The sequence below is a fragment of the Silurus meridionalis genome, chromosome 19, assembly GCF_014805685.1.
Source record: "Silurus meridionalis isolate SWU-2019-XX chromosome 19, ASM1480568v1, whole genome shotgun sequence".
NCBI classification, from domain to species: Eukaryota; Metazoa; Chordata; class Actinopteri; order Siluriformes; family Siluridae; genus Silurus; species Silurus meridionalis.
Genome location: NC_060902.1, coordinates 18,324,273 through 18,336,493, shown reverse-complemented (window position 1 = coordinate 18,336,493; position 12,221 = coordinate 18,324,273). Strand labels below are relative to the sequence as shown.

Here is a 12,221-nt window from a genome sequence, read left to right as displayed (position 1 = left end):
ACACCAACACACACACAACACACACACCAACACACACACTACCAACACACACACTCACACAGCACCAACACACCAAAACACCAGTCCTCATCCACCTGCTCCTGTAGCACTGCTCTACAGCCACACCAACACACACACACACACCAACACACACACACAACACACACCAACACACCAAAACACCAGTCCCTCATCCACCTGCTCCTGTAGCACTGCTCTACAGCCACACCAACACACACACCAACACACACACACCAACACACACAATCACACACCACCAACACACACAACAACAAACACACTCACACAGCACCAACACACCAAAACACCAGTCCTCATCCACCTGCTCCTGTAGCACTGCTCTACAGCCACACCAACACACACACCACACACACACACACACACACACAGCACCAACACACACTCACACAGCACCAACACACCAAAACACCAGTCCCTCATCCACCTGCTCCTGTAGCACTGCTCTACAGCCACACCAACACACACACCAACACACACACACACACACACACACACACCAACACACACACTCACACAGCACCAACACACCAAAACACCAGTCCTCATCCACCTGCTCCTGTAGCACTGCTCTACAGCCACACCAACACACACACCAACACACACACACACACACACACACACACACACACACACACACACACACACTCATACACCACCAACACACACACCAACACTTCTTTTAACTCAATATTGTTTGTGTTGTATTTTTATTTTGACTTTATTTCTGTAGTTATTTGTCTGTAACTGTAGCTGAACTTTGACGAAACTGCAAACTTCCAGTATTCAATCTTCACTCTTACTGTGTGTCTGCTTCTCTCTGCTGGTCAAACTGTGTAATTACACCACAAAAGCATTAAACAGAAAATAAATACTCAACGGAAAAACACGATTTAGCCGCTGCGCCGTTTAATACAATGTATTATTTTTATAAAAATACATTTATTATTTATCATAATCTTTGTTTAAAAGATAAAATGTAAAACGCCATAGCGATTCTTTAATACATTTCTGTCGCGCTACACAACTCAGCTGAACAGATTTATATATAAACACAAACTAATCGAATTGAAATAAAAGTTCCCAAAGACAAAAACAATGTTATTTACAATTGCATAATTTGGTTGAGGATTACAGAAGCAGGTGATGCATATAATTCAAGATTTTTGTCACAATTATTTGCAGAATACGTGTGAAACGTAAACCTGATTTAACTTTCTTTCGGCTTCTCCCATTAGGGGGCGCCACAGCGGATCATCCGGATTCATGATCCGCATGTTTGATTTGGCATGTTTTTATGCTGGATGTCCTTCCTAACGCAACCCCCCACATGTATCCGGGCTTGAGACCTGCACTGAGACTCACCTGAGACCTGGCTCGTGCCTCCCTAATGGCTGAGGTCGGTTCCCTGACCGGGGATCAAACCCCCCTGATTGACTGCTCAAAAATGTGCAGTTATGAAGAGAATCAGATTTCTAGCAATAAAATCAGTCCCACTTTCACTCCCATGAATCAGTCACTCACCTGAGCTGCGTTCCCACCTGATTAAACACATCTACAGGTGTGTGAACTTCTACTCGCTTTGAGGAACAGAACACACACACACTGAATCCCCCACAGTCTGGTGAGTGTCAGTGATGATCTCACACACACACACACACACACACACACACACAGTTTGTAGTTTTTTCACATATTTCACAGATCACAATCAGAGACGTCTCTTATCGCATTTTACAGTTTTTATTGTTGCTGGAGGCTCTAATAATACATCAACTGTAAGCTTTACAAAACCCAAAAAAGACAATATTCCACCCCGAACAAACAACAAAACAACAACAAAACAACAGGCAAAGCAGAGAGAACCAGTGACTGGGCAGAGGGGGGCGAGTCAGGAGACTCTACAATGTTTAAAGCCACACACACACACACACACACACACACACACACACACACACACACACACCTGAAGTGATTTACTAACAATAATAATGATGATTAATAATAATTTTGACTTTCCCGAACAGGGAACAAGTGCATTTGTAAGAGAGGAGCAGTGGGTGTGGCCTGTGTAGGGGCGTGGCTATCGATACAGTTGAAAAGAAAACAAATTAAGGGAAAATAGTTTCTCCTCTATAACAGATGATGGTATTCAGGGGACAAACACATGTCTCTCTCGTTAACTTAACCGTCATAACGATCAAAGAGAGAGAGAGAGAGACAGAAAGCTGGAGGAAAAAAAAAACCCAAAGCCAAGCATTTTTTCCCCCTTTTTTGCCTTTCCATAGACAGAGCATAGCACAGAGGAGACGACAACGAGACTGGTGCAGGGGGGAAAGTATGTGTGTGTGTGGGGTGGAAGGTTATTTGAGAGGTGAGATGAGATGAGGTGTGTGTGTGTGTGTGTATGTATATAATATATATATATATATATATGTGTTTGTGTGTGTGTGTGTGAGAGTGGGTGGCGGGGTGTTGGGGGCTTTCTCTAGCTTTGCTGTTTGCGTTTGTTGAGAGCGTCGATCAGATCGGTCCTCAGAGCCTCCTGCTTGGCTCTTACCGCTGCCAGCGTCTGCACACTCCTGTATACACACACACACACACACACACAAAGAACATGAGGAGTGTGAAAGGACAATAATTTTGCTTCAGGCACATGCAAATATTAAACCTTTAAAAACTTCACGCAGTCACCACACGGGGGTGCCAGTAAACCGAAACACCACAACTGTGTACAGGAGTGACCTCAATTTCTCTGACACACACACACACACACACACACACACACACACACACACACACACACACACACACACACACACACACACACACACACACACACACACACACACACACGGCTCCATGTAGATAAACAGTCTGAGTAATTTGATTATGTTTGTGTGGGAATGAAAATGTCAGCGTTTAGACAAATAGTGAAAGAAAAGCTCCAATAACAGCTCAGTTATTTACATCAAGTCCTGTTGGGTTCCTGCTCTATTTGGTTCTGCAAGAGAACCGAACACAGACGTGTGGGAGGAGCCACAGTAAACACTCTTCACCACCAGTCAAATAACTTCACTCTGATTCACCTCACTACAGTGTGAAGCAACATGGGCAGTGTGGAGCAGTGCACTATATAGGGGCTCCTACATATGGTTTGGGACATGGCCTAGATGTCTTCAGGTCTGAGAGGAGTCGAGTAAACTGAATCTGTCATGATAAAGGTCAGTGTGATGTACACAGCCATCAGGCTCCACCCACTTTTACAGCACTTCTCCTGACTGCTCCTCAAACCATCAGCAGATATTAGATGTTAAAACACAACTGCAATTAACACCAGGGTTAGTGTGAGAACAGCACAACTCTGCTCCAGTGGCATGCGACACACACACACACACACACACAGCGAACCCTATACCTCAACCCTATTCTATGAAGATCTGACGCTGAGTGAGAACCTGAGAGAGCTCTCGCTGCAGCTGCCTGTACTTCTGATTATCAGGGAGAGACTCGATAGATCTGAAAACACCACATGCACAGAGATACAGAGAGAAACAGAGAGAGAGAGAGAGAGAAGGAAAGAGAGAAAGACAGAAAGAGACAGAGAGTGAGATAGATAGACAGATGAAGAGAGAAAGACAGAGACAGAGAGAATGAGATACAATAAGAAAAAAAAGACAACAGAAATGAAAAATGAAAGAAAAATCAATGAAAAGAGAAAACATCAGGACTGTGTACAGAGGAATTCTGTAAAACCTGCATGAATAACACTCATTCACACACACACACACACACACTCGCCTCTCTCTCCCCCCAAACACACACACACACACACGCCTCTGCTGTACCTCAGGCCGTTCACGATGTCCTTGGTCTTGCCAAAGTAGATCTCATTCAGGGTGGAGCGGATCTTATTCTCCATGTCCTACACACACACAAACACACACACACACAGTAATCACTGCTCAATTACACAATGAAACAGCATGACAGTAAATGCAAAGAATAAGATTGAGGTGTGTGTGTGTGTGTGTGTGTGTGTGTGTGTGTGTGTGTGAGAGAGAATGTGATTTTACCTCAACCAGACGTCCAATGTTGGCGATGTGTGGGGAGGACTCGCTGACCGTCTCGTCTTTCTCCATCTGAGAAATAAGAGATTAGGATAACAGAAGGCAACAGAAAGGGGAGGAAAGAGAGAGAGAGAGAGAGAGAGAGAGAGAGAGAGAGAGAGAGAGAGTTTACAGGACTGTATAAGAGTTTATCTGTAACCCCTCAAACTCAGCTCTAATAATCAGTGTTCTTTACTGCAGCAGCTGCTGAGACTGAAGCAGGAAGTGTCAGTGTGTGTCTTCCTCTCAGACGGTGTTGTGCTCTAACAGTCTAGTCATGTGACCACACACAGCATGAGCTCACGCTGTAATGTAGCCCGGAAATAACAGCTTCACACATCACAGGTCACGGTGCAGAGGCTTCACACTGTGCCGAGTGTTACACAAGGGTCACGCGTTCGTTTGTATTCCACCTCAGCAGTCAAGCAGAAAATGTTTTTACTTTTTTTTTGCATTAACCTTTACCATTATAAAACAAATCAGCCAATCTGGTTGCCATGGTTACCTCTCTCTCTCACGTCACCCGGTCGCTATGGTTACCAACCACCACCAAATTAACCTGGTTGTTCTTGTGCTTTAAAATTTTTTCTTTATGTATCCCCGAGTCTGTTGGCGTTTACCTGGTTGCTATGGTTACCTGTCGGGTGAGGCTTCCTCCCAGGTTCATGGTTCCAGAACCGGTTTTGGTCGTCTGCAGCCACAGCATCACCGTGGAGGTGAGTTTATAATGAGCAGTACGTCCACTCGACTTCTCCTGAGACACACACACACACACACACACACACACACAGAGTGTGAGAACATGGTGATTTTACACTGCAGAGCTGTAGGCACATTTCCCAGCATGCCATGCTCTCACCTGCACCTCCACCACATGGATGGAGTCCCAGCAGCCCTTGATTTTTTTGGAGCCGTCTCCGGCTTTTTTAATGAGAATGACTCCGGCAAAACCGTGATCCAGATCCCACAGGTACACGGAGGACACACCGCCCTCAAAATACCTAACACACGACACACACGCACACACACACACATGCAGGCTGTGTGTGTAATTACTGAAAATTTCATCAGGAATAAATCACACTGGATGTGTACAGACACACACTCACAGGTCTCTGTACTGATCGAACGCATTGTTGGCTTCCACCTCCAGCTTCCTCAAACGGGCCGAGGGCATCGCACCATCATCAATAGGGGGCTCATATTTATTACTCCAAGGAGATCTAACAGAACACACACACACACAGTCAGACAGGTGTCACCACAAAAACTGGAACAGTAAATATATCCTCATAAGGTTTTAGGCAGAAACTTCATGAAGTCTGGAAATGATCTGGGACACGTCCATGGGGTGTGGGGTTTGATTTAGGACAGGGCATGAGGTTCATGAATGTAATTTAGGACGCGTCCGTGTGATTTGGGATGAGGCCCTGGGGTTTGAGGGCCTTGAACTCTATTTCTGACTCTGACCTGTAGGAGTCACCATCACGATTGTAGTCACACAACAGGTAGTCTTTCCCAACCACTTTGTCTCGAGCGATCTTCAGAGGCTGATCCACAGAAGAGAGCAGATCCTCACACAGGCTCGGCACCTACACACACACACACACACAATTCAGGAGATGAGAAGGAGAACCAGACAAGAGAGAGAACACACACACACACACACACACACTACATCTGGTCCTGCTGAGTGAGTGACAGCTGCATTAATCATCACTAACAATGTAGAAAAGAGATGAAGGAGAATGAAGAGATGGAGAAGAATGAGGAAAAGATGAAGAAAATGGATGTAAATACAGAAAAAAAGTGTGAGTTTGAATCCACTTATCGGTTAAAGGGGAACTGCAGGTGTTTCAGCACTTGGAGAGTGAGTGTGTGTGTGTCACATGATAAACTGAGAGATATAAGCTATTATTAAACGTTAGTGGCATTTTAGTAGTAATTCCACAGAGAATAAAAGTCAGTCCAGGACAACAGGAAAAACACACACCAGATCGATGAGGTCACTAAGATTCTTCTCAATCTGCTGTGGAGGGAGACGCCTCATCAGGTCCAGAGCACAGTCTAACTGCTGGTCGTTCTGCAGGCAGAGAGAGAGAGAGAGAGAGAGAGAGAGAGAGAGAGAATATTAGCATTTTCCCAAAAAATGTAAAGTGTTTGGGGGTATAATCAGGGTGAAGCTGTAGTAGAGGACACCTACAGTCAGAACATCCTCATCCCTTTCTCAAACACACACAAAGTTTTAAACCCTGAGGGTGGTAAAGTGGTGCCCCAGTGAAGACCACAAGATGACCATCTACACCTGCAGGATCTTGAGTGACTGAGTGGAGCAGGTACAGGGTGTGTGTGTGTGTGTGTGAGTTGTGTAGATTCATAAGATAATCTGTAGCAGCATTAACTCTGTGTGGGGGAGAAAAGAATTGAGGTGATGTGAGAGTAAAAAATGAGACAGGACATGTAGAGTTCCCTGGTCTGCTGTGAGGAACGAGGGAAGCGGATATGAGAGTCTTAAAGTACAGAATCTGTCTTAGCCAATCAGATTGCACGGTTCCTGCACTCAGTAATGAGACGTGTGGAATAAACACTGGGGTGGTGAAACCCAGAGCAGAGACCTGTGGTTTAACAGTGGCCATTATTCTGTCTGTTCCTCCAAGTCTCTCTCTCTGCTGAATCTCCATCCATGTGCATCAGTAAGTTGTGGAGGTGTGATGTACAGTGCACACGTGAAAGTGGAACAGGAAGTGTCAGTAGAGAGAGGTGTATACGTGTGTGTGTGTGTGTGTTACACAGATGTACTGTGTAGCTAACAATGGATTTGGGAAGTGATGAAAATGAAGCTGGACACAGTGTTCAGCATCCAGCTTTCTGAAGTGACCACCAAATATCTGTAATGTAATGAGGAACAATATCAACACCTCACACACCCAGTCAGGGAGGTGACCAGACAGGTGACTCGGCCTTGGAGAAGATGAGAGGTTATTACTTGTGAACTGCAGTAAAGATCATTGAATTAAGTGAGTGGAACATCTGCACACACCAGATTTAGGCTCACGATCATATTCTAGACCTCCATAAGGTATAATCTGTGTCCTAGTGTAATCCAGATGTTGGCAGGTGTGATTGTGGTGTTAGTGTGAGTCTGGATCATTTGTAGAAATCCAGATTGTTGACACATGATCAGATCTGAGAACATTTGACTCTCCACACGCTCCTTCTGAGGTCTGCTGGAGAGCTCATTTTCAGCGAGACCACAAAAGAAACTTCTCTCTAACTTCATCTATCCGTCTGTTCATCCAGTGTGTGTGTGTGTGTGTGTGTGTGTGTGTGTGTGTGTGTGTGTGTGTGTGTGTGTTCTACAGTCCTGTAGAGCTGAGATAGGATGGATTTATACCCTGCAGAACTGCAGTAACCTGAAACGTCTTTACCATATCAACACCTAATTAAGAGTATACACACACACACACACACACACACACACACACACACACACACACACACACACACACACACACACACACACACACACGGCTTTAAACACTACATGAGCGCTGATAAAGGCGGCTCCAACATCCCTCAGTTCCTTTACAAATGAACAGAAATAGATTTTGAGGGCGAAACCGGACACGCAGCGCTTCTCCTATAAAAGGAAACGCCAGTGACTAGCCTAGCATAACTCGTCTTAGCTTAGCACAAACTCCCGGAGCCGAGGGCAGCGACCCCGCAGCAGGGCCTTACCATGGTGGCGACGGTCTCGGGAGAAGTAAGCACGCGTTCGTCACGGAGGCGGTTCGGGGGTTCAGCTCGGTGGTCTCGGCGCTACACCGTGTTTTTAGCCGTGCGAGCGCGAGCAGATGATAACAGTTCTCCGGTCGGAGCCCAGCCCTGTCAGCGGAACTCACTTCCTCAACCGGGGCCTAGCGAGAAGTGGGCGGGGTCAGGGGGCGGGGGGCGGCGCCAGCAACAGAAAAAAAAATAAAAATAAAAAGAGCATATCCGGGTCAGGATAAGCCTTAACGCCAGAAACCAATCAGAGCGAGGGAAGTTAGGCATGGCCATGTATGGAATAAGAAAGGGCGTGGCGTGGACCAGAAGAACTGCAGTACCGCATGCGGCCAATAGGAAAGAATCGAAAAGTCGATCACAGTGGATCCTCGGTTTGTAAATCGATCCAGATCAGTGCACTCAAAACAAATCATACAAACAACCAAGCGAATTTCCCCATAAGAAAAAATGGAAATTCAGATAATGCGTTCCAGGACCCAGAAAATATTCATATAAAATTAAAAATACATTACAATATACAGCAATACAGTGTAATACATTTAGAAGTGATATTTGTTGTATATCTGTATATTGTAACATTAGGAATCTTAAATAAAAGAAAAGCTGTTTAGATGAGAGTCTGTGATGGTGTGAGGAAGACGAGGAGGAGTGGAGGTTAAGGGTTACTGCTGGGAAGGAGGGAATCATGTTGGGAAGACTTTCACTATCTTCACTTAGTCTACTTTTTAAAATCACTTTCAGTTTTTGACTCACTTGAATCTCGTTTCTTTTGAACTGTTATTAAAAACCGATCTAATAAAACTTTTTGGCTGCTGTGGACGAGTTGGGAATGTTAATATAACAAAACTTTATACGTATAACCAGACTAAATTTCATGGATATTTTTGTTCGTATAACAAAACATACGTACACCAGTGCGTTTTCTAAACCGAGCTTCCACTGTACTGTCATTTACTGTCATTTTGCTCATTTGATCTTTTTATTTATGAGAATGCTAGTATTTTATTGTATTTTGTTTAGCAAACAGCACTTTTCTAAATATTAACATTTATGGCATTTAGCAGATTTATATAATATGAAAAAAGAAAAATGTAAAATATATAATCTTTCAGGATGTACTAAAGTTTCAAGTTTTATTTGTCATGTGTACAGATGTCAATAGCAGTGTGTACAATGAAATTCTTGCGTAAGGCTACAGGCAAACTAGAGCAAATATTAAATATTACACATTCAACAATATGAAACAGAAAAAAGAAAAGGAAGAGAAAAGTAATAAGAAAATAAATAGAAGAAAGTTATAATTATTTACAACTGGGTGCAGAATGTCTGTGTGTATATATATATATATATATATATATATATATATATATATATATATATATATATATATGTATGTATATTAAATGAATTATATGAATATTTAAACATTTGACATATTAGCATGAGGTATTTCTTAATAAAAAATATGTAAGACCGAGGATAACAAGTGTATATATTAGATTAGGTGTACAAAAATACGCAAAGATACGCAATGTGCAAGTGAGGTGCAATAGTACAGAGTGCAGTGGGATGTAGAGATCTGAGAATTAGGAGTTGTGCAGCTCCGGTGTGTAAAACAGTGCAAATATGTATGAAATGTATAACAGAGTCTGCTGGCAGCTGTGGTCTGAGTTGAGATTGTATTACAGTGTGTTAATGATTCTGATAGTCTGAAGGTAAAAACTGTTCTTCAGCCTGTTGGTTCTGGAATGAAAACTCTGGTAGCGTCTGCCTGATGGTGGTTTGTTGAACAGTCTGTGCGCTGGGTGAAGGGGATCAGCTGGGATTTTTTAAACCTTCCTCACACACTGTGTGTGGTAAATAACCTGCAAGACCTGGAGCCCTCTGTAAGACCTGGTAATCTAGTATAGTGTAGCTGCCATACCAGACGTTTAGGATGCTCTCCATAGTGCATCTGTAGAAGAATCTGTAGAAGAATTTTATAGAAGTTTCTGCACAAGTTAATTTGTTTGGCAGGAGCTCATTGGCTGTCAGATTGTTTCCAAAATCAGGGTGAAGATCAACGCTGCTGCGACTCAATTGTTTGTGGTTCGTCTCGTGGTTCGTCTCGAATCTCCCCATCCTCTTCATCTCTGTTTAGACATTTGTGTAAAGTCAGGCTGAACAAAACCTCATAGAGACCACAAGTTTAACTGGAATTTTACACTGAACAAACAGATAGTGGGTGTGGCCTAAACTCTGAAGGCAGGGCTGTGTGTGGTTCAGATGATGATGATAAGAAAGTTCTTAGAATGATGTAATTGAGAAGAGTTGGTGGAAACTGGTGGCTCGGAGAAGCTAGCTGCTCTGCATGTGATTGGCCGGCGGTCTCCTGGTGACATCATCACATGGTTTTCTTTTGACATCGTTCATTTCATGTGAAACATCAGCTGAGTGCTGTAATGAGAGTTAGCGCTGTAAGACACATGTTTCTACTGAAGCTGATTCCCCTTGGAGCTCTGATACGACACGCCATAAAACATCAGACAGTGTGTGTCACAACACGCCTCACACACACACACACACACACACACACACACACAACACACATGTAACACACGGGCTAGAGTGCAGTGATGATGTTAGTGGCCATCATGACCAACACACACACACACACACACACACACACACACACACACACACACAAACATTCTGTATATCACACTGTTTCACAAATTGTAATACTTCAGATCCTTTATATTATTTCTCCTCCTTTTATCTTTCTTTTCTTCTGTTTGTACTTGCTTTGGCAATAGAAATATACACTAATTTGTCATGTCAACAAAGCGTTTAAATCTGAGAGGGGAGAGAGAGGGAAGAGGAGAGAAATCGGGAGAGAGGGGAGAGAGAGGAAGAGAGAGAGGGAGAGGACGAGAGGAGGAGAGAGAAGAGAGGGAGAGAGTGAGAGGAAGAGAGGGGAGAGAGAGAGGGGAGAGGAGAGGTGACTCAGTTCAGCCATACTGAATTGTTGAAGTTTTGATTGGAAAGAAAATGCAGGAGGGTGTAAAAGAGAGGGAGGGGTAAATGGCGAAAGGGGGATGTAATGGGGGGGATAGCGAGGGTGGGTGTGTAAAAGATAGGGAGGAAATGGCGGAAGGGGGTGTAAAGGGGGAATAGCGAGAGGGGTGTAAAAGAGAGGGAGGGGAAATAGCGAAAGTGGGGTGTCAAAGAGAGGGAGGGGTGGCAAGAGGAGAGAGGAAAGATAGCGAGGGGTGGAAGAGAGGGGTAGGAAAGTGAGGGGATGGATGAGAGAGGAGGTGGGAGAGCAAGCGGGTGGATAAGGGTTAAAGAGAGGGGCTGGAAGAGGGGTGGAAGAGAGCAGTGGGTGGGAGGGGTGGGAGAGAGGTGGAATAGAAAAGGGGTGGAAGAGGAGAGTGGGGTGGAGGGGCGGTGGGGGTAAAGTGAGAGAAGGGTGGAATGTTGTTTGGTGTTTTGCGGTGTGTTTGAGGCAGTTGTGTAACAGCTCACAATCCCCATCACACATCCAGAGAAAAATAAAATGACAGAACAGAGAAAACGAGTGCAGGGGCTGACTATGTATCCTGCTGAGAGAGAGAAAGGGGGGTAGAGGGAGAGGAGAGGCAATGATGAAAGCAGAAATATTCACTGATTTACACTGTAGATGGACAGAGGGACATGGAAGAAAGCTGTGAGAAATAAAGAACAAAGGGAGGGAGGGAGAGAGGGAGGGAGGGATTCGGAAAGATATAAACCCTGGTTCGTTATTCTTCCTGTGTTTAGATCAGGTTTCATATAAACTGTGTTAATAGTTCACTGTGTGTGTTCCTTTAGTCATGTTTACACAAAGTGTGTGTGTGTGTGTGTGTGTGTGTGTGTGTGTGTGTGTGTGTGTGTGTGTGTTATATAACTTCTGACATTTGGGCCAATAAAGAACTGCTAAATTAAACTGAGAAAGTCAGAGATACAACACCACAGTCTCTGGTTCAATCCCCCCTCTCTCTCTTCCACTTCGCTCTGCATCTGGTTAGCTGGTGCCCTGTCTCTGCCCCTGTCGTAGACTGCTAGGTAAACTATAAAGCTGTGTGTGTGTATGTTTGTGTGTGTGTGTGTGTGTGTGTGTGTGTGTGTGTGTGTGTGTGTGTGTGTGTGTGTGTGTGTGTGTGTATGTTAATGAGTAGGAGAGAGTTGTTCAGCTCCTGACGTTTTGGGAATGGAAGCCAGGATCAGCACCTGCAGCCCTGAGGGATAGGCAGTGAGACAGACAGATAGAGTGAGATAGAGACAGGT

The 12,221-nt window shown here is 44.2% G+C and overlaps 1 protein-coding gene and 1 long non-coding RNA gene across 4 annotated transcripts in view; both read right to left on the bottom strand.

Annotated features, from left to right (window-relative positions):
- Window positions 1-1,763: 1,763 nt before the first annotated feature.
- On the bottom strand, window positions 1,764-8,089 carry capzb (capping actin protein of muscle Z-line subunit beta). 3 transcript variants are annotated; one of them, XM_046874616.1, is made up of 10 exons: window positions 7,887-8,089; window positions 6,142-6,231; window positions 5,619-5,740; window positions 5,258-5,371; window positions 5,008-5,149; window positions 4,786-4,902; window positions 4,116-4,181; window positions 3,888-3,964; window positions 3,458-3,558; window positions 1,764-2,621 (listed from the first exon to the last, which is right to left on the bottom strand). In XM_046874616.1, exons 1-9 carry the CDS (start codon window positions 7,887-7,889, stop codon window positions 3,465-3,467), a joined length of 825 nt encoding a protein of 274 aa, XP_046730572.1. In that variant the 5' UTR covers window positions 7,890-8,089; the 3' UTR covers window positions 1,764-2,621; window positions 3,458-3,464. The 3 variants fall into 3 exon arrangements, with proteins under 3 accessions (XP_046730572.1, XP_046730573.1, XP_046730571.1); XM_046874617.1 differs by lacking the exon at window positions 3,458-3,558 and having other exon boundaries at window positions 1,764-2,005; window positions 3,859-3,964; XM_046874615.1 differs by lacking the exon at window positions 3,458-3,558 and having other exon boundaries at window positions 7,887-8,088.
- Window positions 8,090-9,379: 1,290 nt separating this feature from the next.
- The window catches only part of LOC124402030, an 8,500-nt gene continuing 5,658 nt past the window's right edge, over window positions 9,380-12,221 (bottom strand). The window contains exon 3 of the long non-coding RNA XR_006928646.1: window positions 9,380-10,370. This is a non-coding gene — a long non-coding RNA (uncharacterized LOC124402030). The remainder of the gene's footprint in view (window positions 10,371-12,221) is intronic.

What these genes read in the sequence shown, in the direction of transcription:
- capzb (XM_046874616.1), bottom strand. An exon ending in CGTGATGGTGACTCCTACAG is followed by an intron (nt 5,372 to 5,618) that starts GTCAGAGTCAGA and finishes GTGTTCTGTTAG; the next exon opens with ATCTCCTTGGAGTAATAAAT. An exon ending in ACATTGGACGTCTGGTTGAG is followed by an intron (nt 3,965 to 4,115) that starts GTAAAATCACAT and finishes GTGTGTGTGTAG; the next exon opens with GACATGGAGAATAAGATCCG.